Source organism: Mercenaria mercenaria, chromosome 19 (genome assembly GCF_021730395.1).
Source record: "Mercenaria mercenaria strain notata chromosome 19, MADL_Memer_1, whole genome shotgun sequence".
Classification (NCBI taxonomy): Eukaryota; Metazoa; Mollusca; class Bivalvia; order Venerida; family Veneridae; genus Mercenaria; species Mercenaria mercenaria.
The window spans coordinates 27,647,895-27,669,336 of record NC_069379.1 but is presented as its reverse complement, the minus strand read 5'-3'; the positions used below and the strand labels follow the sequence as shown (position 1 = coordinate 27,669,336).

At 32.8% G+C, this 21,442-nt stretch overlaps 1 protein-coding gene and 1 long non-coding RNA gene across 3 annotated transcripts in view; one reads left to right on the top strand and one right to left on the bottom strand.

The window, feature by feature from the left end:
- Positions 1-1,019, top strand: part of LOC128551080 (uncharacterized) — a 31,662-nt gene extending 30,643 nt beyond the window's left edge. The window contains exon 3 of the long non-coding RNA XR_008368604.1: positions 882-1,019. This is a non-coding gene — a long non-coding RNA (uncharacterized LOC128551080). The remainder of the gene's footprint in view (positions 1-881) is intronic.
- LOC123542359 (microfibril-associated glycoprotein 4-like) overlaps positions 1-21,442 on the bottom strand; it is a 63,331-nt gene that overhangs the window by 32,652 nt on the left and 9,237 nt on the right. The window contains exons 2-5 of one of the 2 annotated variants that reach the window (XM_053531426.1): positions 7,019-7,132; positions 4,976-5,089; positions 2,933-3,046; positions 871-984 (exon numbers count right to left, since the gene is read on the bottom strand). In XM_053531426.1, coding sequence (XP_053387401.1) covers positions 871-984; positions 2,933-3,046; positions 4,976-5,089; positions 7,019-7,132 — 456 coding nt within the window. The remainder of the gene's footprint in view (positions 1-870; positions 985-2,932; positions 3,047-4,975; positions 5,090-7,018; positions 7,133-21,442) is intronic. The other variant, XM_053531427.1, reaches the window with a different exon arrangement.

Below are 21,442 nucleotides of genomic sequence, written 5' to 3'. Positions count from 1 at the left end.
GTTGTGAAAATAAATTATGAGTATGTGCCTAAAATTGTTGTTATTTTTTCACTGAACTGTATTAGTACAGGGAAAGTAAACTAATAGATATCTATGCTTGCAAGTACTAGCCTGATACAAGATTCGGCACTCTTGCAAACACAGCTATAAAAATACGAGCACACCGAATAATGATATAAACATAACTGTCATATATTTCACAATTATTAAATACTTTTTAGTTATTTGAAGACTTTAGACTTTATTTAATGGTGTTCTGTTCATGAAATTTTAGGTTATATCTATTTATTCATGTTAAAACTCAGAAGATATACTGAAATTTAGCCTTTAGACTGTTGTACTTCGAAATTTCTACTTGTGTTGTTAAATCAACCCCTACATGTCTTTAGATTGAAAAATGTCGCATTACCGATATCAATATCTTTTAAATAATTATAGAAAAATAATAGTATATCTAATTCGGACGATATTTCTTTACTATTTCTACCAACGGAGTTTCTTTCTTACATTGAACATAACTTATAAACTACAGGGGTTTTTGAATTTTGGTAGATTGTGCGTTAAAAATGTTGTAATCATATTAAGACTGTCTCCCTTGAAATAACCAGATACTCTATATTAAGTTCAGTAGAGTATTTATTTCATGCAGCCTCCTTGACCCTACCTTTGGAGCCGAGTTCGAAATTTTAATCAAACTAGTTTGTATTTTTGCATTCGTTTCCCATAAACGATATTTCCATTTTCGCATTGGAATATGTAGACAGACAGATAACAAAGAAGAGATTCCCGCCATTAACCCCTTTAAACTTAAATAGTTATATATGACATAGTCCAGGAAATATAATTTTTATGATTAAATGTTAAACCTACTTGTTTCGCAGGGAACCCCGCTGTATCCAGTTATACAAGAACATGAGTAACTGTCGACACCATCAACACAAGTACCATGTGATCCACAGACATCCGGAATACAGTCGTCAATGTCTGCAAAATATTTTTAAAGGGTGAATGGAATAACTTTTTACAAACAGTACCCACATGTTTTTTCACATTCTAGAAGGAAATATTTAAAACGAATTTTAAATCTGGTTTTTATTTTTTGTTTCGCTTTTATTTATTTGAGAGAAAAAGATTGTTGAGAAAAACCGTTTGAAGGAATTTATTCTATTTATAAATATTTAAGTCAACTGGTGCGGCTGTAAAAAGACGTCCAGAATGACGACCCTGTCTCTTAAACAAAACGCTTTTACGGCTCTCCTGCTACTTGATTTGTCTGTAATTGACACAATTGACTACAAGACATTATTTCACTGCTTTAAAAACCCATTCAAATAACAGAAAAAGTACATGCTTGGATATCGCAAAATGTAACTACCCGCTTAAACAGTCTGAGTTAATAGGCAGCTATAAGAGCATGTGTTGTTGAAATATTGTGTACTGTGGCCAAAAAGTTTCACTGTTTCAGCATTTTTACGCCGACGGCTGTCAGTTGATCCTATCATTTAATTCAATAGACAGTGCAATTTTGTTTCATTGATGTATCGTAACATGCTGATCAAACAGAAATAATGCATATCGCATCGAAATGTAATTCTAGAGATATCAATTACTAATGAACCGGTGAGGATTGGCGACCAGATTGATGATAATATATACGAATTGGAAAAAGAATCTTAGAGCAGCGCTACACACTAATATGGATACGGTAAAAAAGACAACTCTGTGTTTAGGACGGGATAAGCCAAGCAGTGGCTTCGCTGATCAGGTCTCATCAGATAGTTACTTTACAAGTGGTAAAACCCTTTGAAATAGCCTAGACGCATCGGGAAAAGACGGCTGCAATGTGTTGTTTTAAGTGGTATTTTAACCCCATATTGGATAATTACAATCTGTTCAGGACACTGCAGATCATAACTATAACATTAATATGCCGTATTGAGTAGCTCAATTCGATTCTAGCGAGATAAGCGGTAGAATACAATATTCTTTCTAACGCCTTATACGGTCAAAATGCTATTTAGAGGAATGTTTAGAATAAAATCCGTTGAAAGATCCTTTGAAAGCATAGAACGCTGTCAAGCACAATAATAGCACAGTCGGTTTGACGGAGTCTGTTAAAGAGAGGTAATGGAAAGTGCAACACTTTTCACAACCGCAATCACCGGCTTAAGTGGAATTCTATTACATAGATATTGAATGGACGCCATGATCCCAAAAGGAACGGGAAATAAACAACAAATGTTCACGGACAAAGTATAAATCTAGAATGAAACAACACTGTACCGTTAGTGGCGCCAAAGTATCGAACCTTGATTTATGGCAATAAGTGTTTTGTGCACCTTGCTCTGGACTATTTAATTATTTGCCAGTCAAAATTAAGCATGCTTTTAAAAGTCTGTAACATACCAATATCTTCGTACAACTCTTAGTGTACCGACATTGTGATCTTGTTTTCGATATTTATAGATAAATGTGTACGTCAATTTTGGTTTACATATTTTAAATTCTAATACTTAGCACTTTTTAAAGCATCGTTTTATGTAAAATAAGTACAAAATAAAGTTAATGTATTAATTACATATAATAATCTGACAAATGATATAGTACATGTAGATCTTATCATAAAAATGTTGTGCACATGTCACGATTGTCACCCTTAAAGTTACCGAATATGATAAATTAGGTACTGCAGATTTTATATTTCAAAGAATCTTCTTGACTTTACCTCCGGAGTCATGTTTGCATTATTGAATCGAAGAAGTTATATTGTTTGCATTTAGTTCAAATGAACAAATTCTCGTTACCGTATCAAAATATGTGGACATGACAAGGCAGAAAACAAAGGAGAGATTCCCGCCATCAAGTCGTTGATGACTTAAGTAGTTATATATACCAGGGTCTAAAAGATATAAAGTGAAAGTGTTAAACATACTTGTTTCGCAGTGCATCCCACGGAATCCAGATTTACACGAACATGAGTAACTGTCCAGACCATCAACACATGTACCATGCGATCCACAGACACCCTGGATACAGTCATCAATGTCTGCAAATATTACAACGTATGAAATTTTCCTTAAGTGGTGTAAATAAAACAACTTTTACAAACGGTGTCCAAATATTATTACTCATCCTAAAATATCCAAATATCTAAAAGCGAGTTTTAGTTAAGGTTTTCTATTTTTTCCCTCAAGTTTATTTCATAGGTTTAGAAAAGACATTTGATTGATATCCGTTTGAAGGATTATATTCAATATTTAGTAATTTCAATCAATTCAGTCGGCTGTAAAACGTAGTTTACGATGACACCACTGTCTCAAAACCGTCTATCTTGAAATTTACGAGTTTCGTGCTATTTGATATGTCTGTAGTGTTTGGCACCAAGATATGGTTTCACAGCCTTATATAACAATTTGGATTTCCGAGAAAATACATGCTTGGCTGTCGTAATATGTAACTGACCGCTATCAAACGGTTTGCGTAAATTACAACATATGCTATTGAAATACACTGTACTGTGTCCAAAACATTTCACAAGTTGCAACTATCATTTAAGTCAATAGACGGTGCAATTTTGTCTCTTTGGTGCATCGTAACATGCTGATAAAACAGAAATAATGTATATCTCATCCAAACGTAATTTTAGCGATCAATTACTAATGGACCGGTGAGAATTGGCGACAAGGCTGATGACAATATATACTAATTGGAAAAAGAATCTTGCAGCAGCGCTACACACTAATATGGATACGGTAAAAAGACAACTCTGTGTTTAGGACGAGATAAGCCCAACAGTGGCTTTGCTGACCAGGTCTCATCAGATAGTTACTTTACAAGTGGTACAAGCCTTTAAAATAGCCTAGACGCATCAGGAAAAGACGGCTGTAATGTGTTGTTAAGTGGTATTTTAACCCAATATTGGATAATAACAATAAGTTCAGGACACGGCAGATCATAACTATAACATTAATATGCCGTATTGAGTAGCTCAATTTGATTCTAGCGAGATAAACGGTAGAATACAATATTCTTTCTAACGCCTTATACGGTCAAAATGCTATTTGGAGGAATGTTTAGAATAAAATGCTTTGAAAGATCCTTTGAAAGTGTAGAACACCGTGAAGCACAATAATAGCACAGTTATTTTGACGTAGTCTGTTCAAGAGAGGTAATGGAAAGTGCAACACTTTTCACAACCGCTATCACCGGCTTAAGTGGATTTCTATTACATAGATGTTGAATGGACGCCATGATCCCAAAGGAACGGGAAATAAACAACAAATGTTCACGGACAAAGTATAAATCTAGAATGAAACAACACTGTACCGTTAGTGGCGCCAAAGTATCGAACCTTGATTTATGGCAATAAGTGTTTTGTGCACCTTGCTCTGGACTATTTAATTATTTGCCAGTCAAAATTAAGGATGCTTTTAAAAGTCTGTAACATACCAATATCTTCGTACAACTCTTAGTGTATCGACATTGTGATCTTGTTTTCGATATTTATAGATAAATGTGTACGTCAATTTTGGTTTACATATTTTAAATTCTAATACTTAGCACTTTATAAAGCATCGTTTTACGTAAAATGAGTACAATATAAAGTTAATGTATTAATTACATATAATAATCTGACAAATGATAAAGTACATGTAGATCTTATCTTATACATATTGTGGACATGTCAAGATTGTCACCCTTAAAGTTACCGAATATGATAAATTAGGTACTGCAGATTTTATATTTCAAAGAATCTTCTTGACTTTACCTCCGGAGTCATGTTTGCATTATTGAATCGAAGAAGTTATATTGTTTGCATTTAGTTCAAATGAACAAATTCTCGTTACCGTATCAAAATATGTGGACATGACAAGGCAGAAAACAAAGGAGAGATTCCCGCCATCAAGTCGTTGATGACTTAAGTAGTTATATATACCAGGGTCTAAAAGATATAAAGTGAAAGTGTTAAACATACTTGTTTCGCAGTGCATCCCACGGAATCCAGATTTACACGAACATGAGTAACTGTCCAGACCATCAACACATGTACCATGCGATCCACAGACACCCTGGATACAGTCATCAATGTCTGCAAATATTACAACGTATGAAATTTTCCTTAAGTGGTGTAAATAAAACAACTTTTACAAACGGTGTCCAAATATTATTACTCATCCTAAAATATCCAAATATCTAAAAGCGAGTTTTAGTTAAGGTTTTCTATTTTTTCCCTCAAGTTTATTTCATAGGTTTAGAAAAGACATTTGATTGATATCCGTTTGAAGGATTATATTCAATATTTAGTAATTTCAATCAATTCAGTCGGCTGTAAAACGTAGTTTACGATGACACCACTGTCTCAAAACCGTCTATCTTGAAATTTACGAGTTTCGTGCTATTTGATATGTCTGTAGTGTTTGGCACCAAGATATGGTTTCACAGCCTTATATAACAATTTGGATTTCCGAGAAAATACATGCTTGGCTGTCGTAATATGTAACTGACCGCTATCAAACGGTTTGCGTAAATTACAACATATGCTATTGAAATACACTGTACTGTGTCCAAAACATTTCACAAGTTGCAACTATCATTTAAGTCAATAGACGGTGCAATTTTGTCTCTTTGGTGCATCGTAACATGCTGATAAAACAGAAATAATGTATATCTCATCCAAACGTAATTTTAGCGATCAATTACTAATGGACCGGTGAGAATTGGCGACAAGGCTGATGACAATATATACTAATTGGAAAAAGAATCTTGCAGCAGCGCTACACACTAATATGGATACGGTAAAAAGACAACTCTGTGTTTAGGACGAGATAAGCCCAACAGTGGCTTTGCTGACCAGGTCTCATCAGATAGTTACTTTACAAGTGGTACAAGCCTTTAAAATAGCCTAGACGCATCAGGAAAAGACGGCTGTAATGTGTTGTTAAGTGGTATTTTAACCCAATATTGGATAATAACAATAAGTTCAGGACACGGCAGATCATAACTATAACATTAATATGCCGTATTGAGTAGCTCAATTTGATTCTAGCGAGATAAACGGTAGAATACAATATTCTTTCTAACGCCTTATACGGTCAAAATGCTATTTAGAGGAATGTTTAGAATAAAATGCTTTGAAAGATCCTTTGAAAGTGTAGAACACCGTGAAGCACAATAATAGCACAGTTATTTTGACGTAGTCTGTTCAAGAGAGGTAATGGAAAGTGCAACACTTTTCACAACCGCTATCACCAGCTTAAGTGGATTTCTATTACATAGATGTTGAATGGACGCCATGATCCCAAAGGAACGGGAAATAAACAACAAATGTTCACGGACAAAGTATAAATCTAGAATGAAACAACACTGTACCGTTAGTGGCGCCAAAGTATCGAACCTTGATTTATGGCAATAAGTGTTTTGTGCACCTTGCTCTGGACTATTTAATTATTTGCCAGTCAAAATTAAGGATGCTTTTAAAAGTCTGTAACATACCAATATCTTCGTACAACTCTTAGTGTATCGACATTGTGATCTTGTTTTCGATATTTATAGATAAATGTGTACGTCAATTTTGGTTTACATATTTTAAATTCTAATACTTAGCACTTTATAAAGCATCGTTTTACGTAAAATGAGTACAATATAAAGTTAATGTATTAATTACATATAATAATCTGACAAATGATAAAGTACATGTAGATCTTATCTTATACATATTGTGGACATGTCAAGATTGTCACCCTTAAAGTTACCGAATATGATAAATTAGGTACTGCAGATTTTATATTTCAAAGAATCTTCTTGACTTTACCTCCGGAGTCATGTTTGCATTATTGAATCGAAGAAGTTATATTGTTTGCATTTAGTTCAAATGAACAAATTCTCGTTACCGTATCAAAATATGTGGACATGACAAGGCAGAAAACAAAGGAGAGATTCCCGCCATCAAGTCGTTGATGACTTAAGCAGTTATATATACCAGGGTCTAAAAGATACAAAGTGAAAGTGTTAAACATACTTGTTTCGCAATGCATCCCACGGAATCCAGATTTACACGAACATGAGTAACTGTCCAGACCATCAACACATGTACCATGCGATCCACAGACACCCTGGATACAGTCATCAATGTCTGCAAATATTACAACGTATGAAATTTTCCTTAAGTGGTGTAAATAAAACAACTTTTACAAACGGTGTCCAAATATTATTACTCATCATAAAATATCCAAATATTTAAAAACGATTTTTAAATAAGGTTTTCTATGTTTTTCCCTCCCGTTTATTTCATAGGTTTTAAAGATACATTTGATTGATATCCGTTTGAAGGATTATATTCAATATTTAGTAATTTCAATCAATTCAGTCGGCTGTAAAACGTGGTTTACGATGACACCACTGTCTCAAAAACGGTCTCCCTTGAAATTTACAAGTATCGTGCTATTTGATATGTCTGTAGTGTTTGGTACCAAGATATGGTTTCACTGCCTTAAATAACAATTTGGATATTCGAGAAAATACATGCTTGGATGTCGTAATATGTAACTGACCGCTATCAAACGGTCTATGTAAATTACAGCATGTGCGGCTGAAATACACTGTACTGTGTCCAAAACATTTCACAAGCTGCAACTATAATTGAAGTCAATAGACGGTGCAATTTTGTCTCTTTGGTGCATCGTAACATGCCGATAAAACAGAAATAATGTATATCTCATTCAAACGTAATTTTAGCGATCAATTACTAATGAACCGGTGAGAAATGGCGACCAGGTTGATGACAACATATACGAATTGGAAAAAGAATCTTGGAGCAGCGCTACACACTAATATGGATACAGCAAAAAGAAAACTCTGTGTTTAGGGCGGGATAAGCCCAACAGTGTCTTCGCTGACCAGGTCTCATCAGAAAGTTACTTTACAAGTGGTACAAGCCTTTAAAATAGCATAGACACATCAGGATCAGGAAAAGTCGGCTGCAATGTGTTGTTAAGTGGTATTTTAACCCCATATTAAATAATAACAATATGTTCAGGACACGGCAGATCATAACTATAACATTGATATGCCGTATTGAGTAGCTCAATTCGATTCTAGCGAGATAAACGGTAGAATACAATATTCTTTCTAACGCATTATATGGTCAAAATGCTATTTGGAGGAATGTTTAGAGTAAAATCTGTTGAAAGATCCTTTGAAAGCATAGAATGCAGTCAAGCGAAATAATAGCGCAGTCGGTATCACCGAGTCTGTTAAAGAGAGGTAATGGAAAGTACAACACTTTTCACAACCCCCAGAACCGGCTTAAAGGGGAATCGCCAGTAGCTCCTACACACACAATGCATGGATCCGTAAACCGATCAATAAACTCCGCCCTTAGTTACTGTTACTGCTTCCCACAAGCTTCTTTCAAAATGGCGGATTCATGCACATTTGCGATGGACACCCTAGAAAGTATTACAGATAATTTTTCTGTGAAATAGTTGTCAAATTGTGAAAAAAAAAATGCACCAAGAAAGCTGTCAAATGTACCTAATTATTTTACTCAAGGATATGTACATGACATTAAAATCAACTCAGAAGAAACCGCGGTAAAATGTTAGCGCTAAACGTTGGCTTTCTCAAAGAAAGAGTGAAAAACCGTGAACACTTTCACTAGATATTGCTGGCAGGAAAATTGCTGAGTCCTTATAAAGGTGCATGGTTTGGCATATATAATTATAATGTTAATTATATTATAAGCAATATTTTAAAAGAGACTAGTCGTCTTAGATTGATATATAAATATCCGATTAAACTATTAGGCCTACTTCTGTCGTAGAGATAGTAATTCTACGCTAGGCTTATGTGATAAAAATGTTAAAACTCCTTGTGTTGTCACATATGGTGTAAGTGATTTCTTAAATGAAGATAACATTTTCATCAGATAAAGAAATTCATTAATAGGTTCAATACCTTTTTATTAACGTTGCGTAATACCCTAGCTACTGTACTTATTTTACATGTATGTATTGCGCTCGCGCTGCAATTGATTGCGGACATGTCGATCTCCGCATTTATATCAATTTAGTTAATTATTCCCATTATATTGTTATATATGTATTTGTAAAATACCACGCAGTCGTCTTAAAAATAAACAAATGTCCCTGCTTGATGCTATTTCAGTACTAATTTTTGCGCACAAACCTCTAAAAATTTTAATATTTGGTAGTCTCTAATTTTTCAGCACAGACGGACATTGTTCGCATATCATAGTGCTGCTTAAATCTTTTCAAGTGCTTAAAGTCCACAAATAAAAAAAATGGAAAAGAAACAGATTAAGTAAATCCATAATTTGCATTTATAATACCACGATATCAATGGTAGTTATAAATAGTTTATGGTAGTCGGAAAGTGAAATGAATAAATGTAACAAAAATTCAGTGACATTCTAAACTGCATGGTTTAACATGTGCGTATATTTGACTTTTAAATTGCATTTAAAAACAACTGACAGGAAAATCAGTTTAAATCAATCATTTTTAAGACCTTCTAGGATAGAAAAGAATGATGTCGAAACCTCGCGGCGCACAGAGGGGATACCGTTGTCATACTTGCTGTATACAAATATGAAAGAACTATCATTACATAATAAATAATGGCAAAGTATTAAAATCCGCTCCGAATATTTATCTGTCTGCTCTTAGTTTAGTGTCTGATTAATATGAGCTTACGTACGTTTTATCCTTCAGAAAAAAAATTGAAACGAAGTTAATATGCCACATAGTGTCAAGATCCTATTTATAGTTCTGAATAATTATGTTGATATTTCATGTGAAATTATTTTATATGTTTTGATTTCATTAATGACACGTTCGATGTGCACTCTATGCAATTTCTTGCCTAAGAATAAATTGGTCGCTTAATAATATTTTGTATTTATATAATTATTATAGAGTCATTTGCGAAAATATAAATGATACTTTCAACTGCGAGAATATATTGCTGAAGAAGGTTAGCTGTCACTTTTGTATGAAATAAGATGTAAATGACTTATATCTCTAATGTATTGAACTGAATAATTCTGCGATCGGCCTTAATTAATATAAATTGATAAAATTTAAACTAAATTAAAACATATCACAGACGAAAAAGTAAAGGCAGACAGACGATACATAATGTATTATGTACGTTATTATATTATAATTATCATGTACATTACTGACATACAAGTTTTAATATAAAGATTATCAGAATGACATTTGTCAATGAGTAGATTGCTTTGTGTTTATTGTTTCGTTCAACTGTCGTCAGCATACTTTTATTCAACGCTTACTGCCTTAGGTTAACCGTTTAGGGAACAATATAAATCTTTACCCTTCTAGCCTTTCCGGGAACCGCTCCTTAGCGCTACATATTCCCTCTAAGCACACCTCAACACCATTTCCACCGAAACAAAAATGTTGTGTACCAAACTTATCAGAAATAACGGTTTCTAAGCGAAAGTTTGTGGGAAGGAATGGCTGGTTAAGTGGCAGGGGCCAGTTTCGCATATGGCCCGAGTACGTTTTTAAATAAAATAGACAGATGCACTATACAGGCATATAAATTCAACTGGTTATTTATGATATTTATAGAACTAAGGATTCCTGCGTACGGGACCCCATGAAATAGGCAAATTGGGGGTGGGGATATTTTATTTTGGCACAATGTTGCGAAAATGACTTTATATCATATACGCCAGAAAATGATAAAAACGAACGTATTTTACATTCTTTGTCTCGTAGCGACAAATTGTAAGTTTTGGCTCATTTTGCGCGAGAGGGGTGGGCTAGTTTAGACGCTCACATACAGGTATCTTTTCATGCTACTAAAATTATTTTTGCCTGGTTTTATTCGCAAAAGATGTATTAAAGCTCAGAACCAGTAAAATCCGCTTTAGGTCATAAACTGAAAAATCATAAGTGAATTAGGCCAAAATTTAATTTCGAAAAATGTCTTGATTTTGCGCGGTTTTACATAGTTTTGAACCTCTAGATTGATATTTTAAACTTTCTGGGGGCATTAAAACGCTAATTGACGACAGAGCAGCTCAAAAATGTTACGGTGAGGACACATCAAGGTATGAAAGTCAATATCTCAACATACGATTTTTTAGAATTCTACCACCATTAACAGTGTTTTAGTACCGTAAAAACATCTTTTTCATTATTCTTAACCCACGTAGCGCATATTTAGTCAATCGGCTCTGTATTTCGTCAATCAGGGGGATGCTTGGAGGGTGGGGACCCCATGAAAAAGGCAAATTAGGGGTGGGGGTATTTTATTTTCGCACAATGAAGCGAAAATGACTTTTATATCATTTTTAATGGCGGAATACATTAAATTACGCTAGAAAATGATAGAAACGAACGTATTTTAAATTCTTTGTCTCGTAGCGACAAATTGTAAATTTTGGCTCATTTTGCGCGAGTGGGGCGGGCTAGTTTAGACGTTCACATACAGCCATCTTTTCATGCTACTAAAGTTATTTTTGTCTGGTTTTATTCGCAAAAGATGTATTAAAGCTCAGAACCAGTAAAATCCGCTTTTGGTCATACAATGAAAAATCTTAAAGTGGCATGGGCCAGTTTCGCATTTGGCCCGGGTACGTTTTTTTAAATAAAATAGACAGATGCACTTTACAGGCATATATATTCAACTGGTTATTTAGGCTGTTTATAGAACTAAGAATTCCTGCGTACGAGCGATTACTGTGTAAAATAAATAAGTGCTTGAATCGATTTTCCTACTTTCGTGAAGACGGCCGGGTCTAAAACCTTACCTGAGGTAACGGAAGTCAGACGAAATGGAAACGGTCATCCATCCATCCAGCTTCAGCTCAAAATTGCGGAAAAAGTAAACGGTTATGAGACACTTTTCTTCCCACCATTATTTTCGTCTGGCCACATGCTTTAAAAATATGCATGTGTTTTAGGTCAGTCATTTGCAGATAATACGGTACAGGTCGCGCAAGGTGTGCATTTTGGGACAATTTTGTTTCAAAATTTAGTGTCCTGAAACCTGCGTTTTACTCGTTTTTATCACAGAAGCAACAGAATCGGCAGACTGAAAATGTCACATAATGAAGTGCCAAGTCGAGGCAATACCTTTGCTTAACACTTGCCTTGAATTTATCAAAATTTGATTTTTTATGATTTTTTCGCTCTGGTATCATCGCAGAGTTGTGGAATTTTCAAATTAACTGTCCCTTGCCCCCATAAGCAACAAGGGATGCGTACTGAATAATCCGCGTTATCTTATTGGTCAATATAAAAGATTACAATTAGTTTGATTGACAGCCCGAATCCATCCATTTGTAGGTGTGGTTTATCTGTTGCAGACGATAAGATTCCAACAGGTATCTGATAATGTTGGCCTCCAGTAACGACTTATGGATACCACCATAGAGAACACCAAGCATTTGATGCATTTCATAAATAATGTGTATTTACATTTCTAGTTAACATGTAAACTTTATATTAGTCATATTAATCAACAATTGATAGCAAATACAAAGAACAATGTTGTTATTCATAAACTTAAATCATAACACATTATTAATTGTTATATCTGAATAATGTTGAAAATTCATAAACCAACACAGTTTTGTCAAAATATGTTAAGCTTCTTCAGTTGACAGTAACATACACAATGATACATGAAATACGGAAATGACGTCGACGCGCCAAATGGACGTCGACGTTTAGATGCCATAAATGGCTGATAAAAGTGCATCATGAAATAATACGTCTATGTATGTTAAATAATATACATTATTATACTATTTTTCAATGTAATAGTTGTAGACGTTATAATTTAGATAATACACATAAAACTCATCATTAATAAACTGGATCAAATGATACATGAATTTCCACAGAGACTCGGCCAGTAAATAATATTCAAAGAAGTGGAAATAACAGTTAATTATTGAAGATTCAGATACAAAAGTTTTAAAGGTAACAGAGATTTATCTTAAAATTCATAATGCCATGATAAAAGCAAACTTTGTTATATATATCAAGGAATGACATTAAATTATTAACAAGATAATTGAACATTTTAAAAAAATGTACATATAGTGGTAAGTAATCTAATTGTTTATAATATTATGCGCTAATTTATTTAGCAAAATTAATATGATATATGCCAGAATTAATCAAATTAAGTTCCAAACAAAATTTGCAGACGGTATTTATCAAAATTTTATATATAATAAAGGGAGGTAATAATTAAGATGCATTTTTATTTTTTTATAAAACGTTGCCATAAAATTATTTATATTTACATTAAATTGAGACTATAAACATGTTAAAAATTAAAACTGAACAATTTTGGTAGTGTTAAGAATATACAGAAAGCTTGCGTAACTGTATAAAACATGCAGTATATAATTGTGTAAAACATAACATCAATAAAATCAAATAAATATCATACACAGGATGCGAGACAGTTCAGTTCTCAAAAAAGTTGACATTGCATTCAGTTTATCTGTATAAAAAATTGCAATATTACTTTTTAAATCAGTAAATTCTGGAATAAATTTAGAGGACTTGATTATAATAAATAATAATAAATCGTATTAATAAATACTTGTATAATCATCATTATATACTTCTAATCTATCTGTATTTATGCAAGTCAAATAAAAAGTGACCATTGGTATGGTATATGGACATCTGTAGTGCAATGTGTTAATTGGTATCAGTTAATAAGTACTTTCTTACATCATCACGCATGCATGGTAATCAATGGTGAATGTAAACACTTTATTACCGTACTAAACCTTATAGATACCCTTTTAAACTTGTTATAAACAGTAGAAAAATGAGTTTGATGTTGAAATAATATATTATGTACCTTAAATATAAATTTCATGAATGTTATTTCTTAGTTTACCAAGGCCTATCAGCCTTTACCAGCCCTAAAATATTTTGTTTATTGTAAATTTTCCAAATTCATTTTTTTACCTGTCATAACATGTAAACAGGCGTCTTTTAGAAATTATGTTTATAGATTTTAATAATTGTGTTCTTAATGAATATTAATTCACTTAATGGGAATTTTCACGAATGCAAATTACATTTTTTAGACTAAATACAGCCTTCACAAAATGCAATCTACATGTGGATATATAGATAATGAGGAACATTAGCTTGTTACTTCCCTTGAAAACTTGTATGATAAAGCGCAAGGATAACCAAATATTACATTGATCCATGTCAGTTGGATTCCTCTGAATTTTTCGTTATAACCTATATCCAAGATGTTGATGTTGGTCAAAATAAATATGCTTTTTATGTGTAGGTTTCTAAATAAAAGTGATTAATCAAACCTAAATTTAGCAGAGGGCCACTAAAAGAAAACCTGTCCTTGATTATTTTCCAATCCAATGAAATTCAGTATAGATACTGCTTTTGAAAATTACAAAGAAGTCAACGATAAAAACAGAGGAAGGACCAATCTACTTCTTGGACATAATCAGGGGAAGCAACTGACTAATGTTCCCCATTGATGGCTATATACCAATAAAAGAAATTGTTCTTTGAACACTGTCCAAAATAAAAACGGAAAATCTTTTTTTCTGTTTTAATCCAAAATGTATTTCAGCGGTCAAAATAAAGGCATTTGTACGGTGCCCCTAAAGTGACATGTTACACACTTTTTTTTCCACTTAGGTAATGTGAGACTTTTTTTATTTCGTTTAAACGAAATGATTTCGTTAAAACGAAATAACTATTTCGTTTAAACGAAATCATTTCGTTTTAACGAAATAAGTTTAATAATATACTTCTTTATTCTATACCTATTTTATCTATCCAATCGCGAACGTTCATTTGCAACACGTGACCGAAATGATTTCGTTTAAACGAAATAGTTATTTCGTAAAAACGAAATGATTTCGTTTAAACGAAATATTTATTTCGTTAAAACGAAATGATTTCGTTTTTACGAGATATTATTTCGTTTAAACGAAATACTAATTTCGTAAAAACGAAATCATTTCGTTTAAACGAATAACAAACGAAATAGTTCTTTCGTTCAAACGAAATGATTTCGTTTAAACTTATTTCGTTAAAACGAAATGATTTCGTTTAAACGAAATAGTTATTTCGTTAAAACGACATGATTTCGTTTAAACGAAATAGTTATTTCGTTTAAACGAAATCATTTCGTTTAAACGAAATAAAAAAAGTCTCACATTACTTAAGTGGAAAAAAAGTGTGTAACATGTCACTTTATGGGCACCGTACAATTGCATAACAAAACATGACATTTTGTGTAGTCAGTACGAATTTAATCACCAAATGACGTAGGGTTTCATCGGGAATTCCCGACCAAATATTTCGATTCCATGTGTTCCATTTTCAGACGTTATTCATACGGAAATGTTCACGTAAACTATTCAAGCACCAGCATGTAGGATTTCATCGTGAATTCCCGACCAAATATTTCGATTCCATGTTTTGCATTTTCAAACGTTATTCATAATTGTGGTGTAGTGAACAAACAAACAACGACAAAGTATAGGGGGTTACTGAGAACTTTATTATTGCCTTAAACTAACTACAGCTCTAACTAATATTACTAATATAACTAATATGCGCAGCGCGCCAATATACGTACATATAATGTGAATTCATTAACAATATAATTATTAAACAAATAATGATAGCATAACCAAACGCATGAAGCACTGCACATATGGTAATTATTTAAGTAATAATTCATAACCAAGCATGGGAAAAGTATATGAAGAAAATTACTTCAATTTACACAACATTATAAAATACACGTGACCCTCCGATAATAGAATATAATATACATGTGATGATCAATACAAAGTATCGTCTAATTCACAGAAAAGATATACAAAAGATAACAGGTAAGGGTAGATTTCTCGGAAGCCCAGAACACCACAAAAACAGCCTCATAGCGTAGGCCCACAAAAAAGAAGCTATAACGGAAAATCAAACCTAACAGAAAATGTCAATTAAGGGAGGGTAAGGAGGAATTTTCTACGATCAAATTCCAAGCGCTAGCTCGTAAAACATAAACTGGGCTTAAATGTCAGAAAATCTCAAGGCTCCCTAGAAAAGTCACGTGACAGCCAAGAAGGCGCTGCAAAGGGGTGCCACTGTTTGACTGTCTAAACGAAATAAAGGAACTTAATTCTATGAAAAATTCTATGAAAAATCAAAAGGTATTATCTGCAAATCGCACGTGATCCTGAATGCATCATGCATAAACAACAGAAAAGGCATTTTGCTGAATTTGGCGGCCTAACAGCTTGAAGATAGAAGCCGGCCTGGCGGCCTTGCATACTCGCGCATGTATTGTAAGATAATGATTTAGAATATACGATAAATATACAAAACAGAATAGTATATATAGCTTATTGTGACTTGTACAATGTACATCACCGGCAATATATACATAGCATATTTACAAGTACCAACCATCACATAATCAATGACTATGCATTTCAGTAGTTAACTCAGCAACAGTAAACAAAAAAAAAAACAAAAAAAAAGAAGAAAAAAAACAGTTGAGGTTGAACAGTATAAAACTAATAAGTAATAGTATTCAGAATAGAGTTTATCTTATACAGTGTATTTTACAGTATAATGCTAATCTATAAAGTTCCATCTTATTTTCAAATAGTATTAAATCCAAGAATTTAAACAAACTTGGTCTAGTAAAGTAGTAAAGTGTATGACTATATACTTCTTATTAGTATCACAAATCCATTAAATAATAAACGATTTCGGTCTTGCATTGACTAAGGATTACAACTCTAAAACTCAGCAAATACAAAACCTTGTACATGTAACACTGTCGTCTGTGTCAGTGTAAGGTATCAAAAGAAACAAATAGTAAATATACCAAGATGGTAGTAACTACGGGGTGCTTCATATTAACTCGCAACTGTCATATAAAACCCAGAAGGAGGCGCTAATGCAGGTTTTTAATATTAAACATGCACGCTTCACATTCGGATCAACTACCGAATAATAAATACACAAACATTATTTATCATTTGGTTTGTGTAATTAGTTTTTAAAACAAAACTTTGTAAATCATAGTTTCCAAACTACCAAAGAAATTAATTTGCCGGGAAGAGCTAATTAGGTCAAAAACACTGAAATAAAGAATGAACCTCATAAGCAGACGGTTTCAAGTATAAAAGACATTAAAACCTATTATTTGCCAGGAAAGTAATTCAATAAACTGAATAGAATATTAAGCAGTTAAAAGGTTTATATTATTTTAAAAGGTGCATGCCTAAAATACCGACTATATCAAACAGCTGCTTATCATTTTTAAGAACTTGTCACGGCAACACTTGCACATTTGTGTGTGTGTTGTTCTACATCACACACTTTTAAAAGTGTATTACTTCTACACTGATTGCTTAATTATCTGAATTAATGGGCCTGTCAGCAATGAAATAAGAGCCAGATGTGAGTGTTTTACAACACAAAATTTAAGTAAGAGAAATGCTAGTCGCAACTTTGACTTTTCCAAAAGCTCGATTCAAATATGGATTAACAAAATATGGATAGAATAAACCATCAATAAGATGTAAGCTGTATTTATATAAGATGTATTTCTTCTTTAATTAGTCGCCGGTAGAAACCGGCGACTATATTTGATAAGCTTTAGGATTCTGCAGCTGGTAGGAGAAGTTATTGAAATGTGACAATGAAAAAATTGCATCGTAAATAAAAGGAAATTAAAGCTGTTAATGATAGGCTTACATAAAAGAATAAGGAGCTGAAAAATGCGTAAGACTTTTATTATTTCAAAATATAGCTTTAAAGGAAAGTAGGAAAAAAAGTAAAAAGAACTTATCCCTATCCTCCGTATCAATAGCCCTCTCAAGTGATCTGAAACAGGTGAACATTCCCACTACACTGCAGAGAGAATGCCTTTATAATGGGTTTACAACCATGTCAGATTAATAACCACAGTTAATCTATTTCTTATCACTTTCTAATAGATAAACAATTAGACCCTCGACCTACACTCCAAATTTAATCCCAGTCTTTACAATATTCTACAGATAATTTCAGAAACTGCCTCTAGTAGATCTAGTTCTTTGAATTGCAGTAAAATTAAATGGAAGTCTAAAATATTGCTTATTACATAAAAGAAAGAGGAAATAAAACAGAGTCTTTGAAAGTTATGTAAGATGCGTTTGTTTGTAAAATAAACAATAAATTTCTTCTAAAAGCAAAATGTTGTCAAATTTAGAGGAACAGTGAATTACCATATAGATTGTCTAAAAGAATCAAAACTTTTCGACGGGCAATGCAGCTGTAACGTTGGGTAAATAAAAATGTGTACTTTCATTTAAACAATTGAAGCATAATTAAATTTTTGTGTGTTCAAGATATAACTAGTATAAATCTTTGCAATGTGTACATGTGGTGTGTACGGTCTTGAAAGCCTTTGTTACTTTGTTAAAGACCGCCTTTGAATAGAGACCACCTGGCTTTAAAAACCACATTTTAGCTCTCTTAAGGGTGTTTTTTATAGATAGGTTTGACTGTAATAAACACACTGGCTAGGAAACTCTGTTTTCCTGTTTCGTGATAAATTTTGCCGATATGGAGTATATGTATATCATTAAATTTCGTGTTGTTGTTGTTTTATTTTTTTAAGTTCGGATATCCGGCGATTTGATGCTCTGCATCTTGCATCAAAATTTTACTTGTTGCCAATTGTTTTTCATTAAAAGCAGACCGACAGAAAGATATTTAATATTTTGTCGACGTAAACACTACAGTTTTTTTGTCATACAATTGAAACATATACATTAAGATATTGTTATTTGGTTTTTATACAAACAACGTAAAAATTAAGCATGTTTGAATACAATAATTATTTTTCATGAAACATAGATTGTTATGAAGACGAGTCTTGTACATTTTACAACTACACACAATAGTTTGTTTGTTCGTTTTGGGTTTAAACGCCGCTTTTCAACAGTATTTCAGTCATATAACAGGTGACACACAGAACTATTATTTAGATGCGTAGATCTGAAAGTATAAAACTATTTACAATAACAATGTTCTCAGTATGAATGCATGATAAATAATTTCTGATAATTTTCTAATAATAACCTGTTTACTTGTACCACTAGTTCAGTAAATTACATTATATTTGGCCTTCGTTAATGATATGATTTAAACCGTTTTTCTTATAGTTCGATGGACACACTATGAAAAAATGATATTCGTCTACGAAAGTGAGTTATTTTTAGCTGACAGACAGCCTTGTATTGTTTTATGATAGGCTCCTCCAACAGAAATTGCTGCCAGGGTACTAAAAGTACCAGCCCAGTGTATATGATACAAACACTTGAAGCATCTCATGTTAATGAAAACGTAAATGCAGGATCACTATGCTATATTAGCGCGTCCAAGTCAAAAGTGTAAAAACACAATACTTTACGCGTACGGAATAGTGTTATAATATTTATGTACTTGGGTTTGATCTTTCAGTAGGAATGTCTGAGATAATAAAGATTTAATGTGAGACAAAAGCTATGGGGTACTAAGAATACTAAAAAGGCTTTAACTAATAAATTAATAAGTGCAGCGCGCCAAAACATACATGTTAATTCAACATATGTAAAATTACTAAACACATAATTCTCAAATATCTAAAAGCACGAAATACATTGACATATGTTCATTAAGTAAGAATATATTAACATTTTTGTAACAAAACATGCAAAAATGTAAAAATTACACATCGATATAAAATACATATGTCCCTCCAAAAATAATAATATACATGTAATCAACAATATAAAGTACCGTCCAATCACTAGAGTATTTAACAATCTAATGGGGATAATAAGCCAGCTACTCGCTAGGTGGCGCTAGTAAAATAAGGGGTAAACAATGCTGACCCAGATTCTTATCTCACTACACTTTGCAATGGATTCTGAGAAGAAATCAAAATATTTTGGATGGAAAGTTATACAGTTACAGAGAAAATTAATAAAAAGAGGGGCATCAATCAAAGGCAGAAAGGAAGATTTGTTAACAAGGTATGTTTTTATGTTGTTATAATTAAATAATTTTCAGAAAAATAGTATTAATCTATTCAAACCTTGAGAAACCAGTACATGTAGGCCATGGTGTATATTGCAAGTTTTATTGATGCTATCTTTATTGCATCTCATTATTTGTAGATTTAGTGTTGCTTACACAAAGCAATAATACTGGAGAGTAGCCCTTTGAATAACATTTTACAGGTTAATGACTTATGCTAGCACTATATCTTGTTTGAGGAATTTATGGTGTCTATCTTTTTCTTACTTTCAGACTTTAAGCATATGACAGAAATCAAGACTTCAGGGATGAACATATATTCTCCTACCAGAACCTCTGGGTTCCGACTGGTCCACTGAAGCGTTTCACCAACTGCAAGCAGACCATAGGATCCACTTCCCTAAATTGGGAAGCAATATGAAAAAACAGCAGTTAAGAAATTTGAAAAGCAAACGGGATATAGTGTTAACAACTGTGGTTTATTCATATGTAGAGAAAGACCATATCTGGCTGCAACACCCGACGGAGTCATCAATGAACAAACAATAGTTGAGGTTAAATGTCCATATGCTGGGAAAGAAGAAATGATCCAACCTGGAAATTGTTTCCATACTTGGAGTATACGGACGGAGAAATTGAGCTAAAGAAAACTTCAAACTACTATTATCAGATACAGGGACAGATGTATATAAGTAAAAGACAATATTGCTTTTTCATTATGTATATATTCAAGGATATTTTTGTACAAAACTAGATCATGAGTACTGTAACACAAAGCTAGAACTGTTCTACAAAAAGTATCTGCGGAAATAAAAAGCTGATCATCTGTGAAATAACATTGATGATGATATATGTAGACATTTGCAGTACAATATGATGTTCATTCTATGATAAATAATTGTATGTAGTTGAAATAAATATATAACAGCCCAGCATTAATAGTTCATATTTCTTAGTATTTCTGCGCAAAACAATAATAGTTATGCAAGTTTACCAACAATACACCTGCGGAAATTAGCTATGTTGAAGCACACAAATGTAATCCTTGACCCAAGATTAAGTTTTGTTTTTGGCAAGTCAGATCTTAATATTTTGAAACAATATCATGTTTACTAGGTTGCCACAGTTTTGTCTTATTCCCAGGATCTTCTAGTTTACTGCTACTCTCCATCAATCCTTTTAAATGTTGTTCTTTTGGAAAATGAATTCCTTCATAACCCTTACATAGAGGTACACAACAATACTGAACCATAATCAAATTCAATCCTTTAAATAAATGTGTTTAAGTAATTCATTTGACTATTTTCTAAGATTTTATTTTGTTCTGGGTCAAATATCTAGGAAATTGC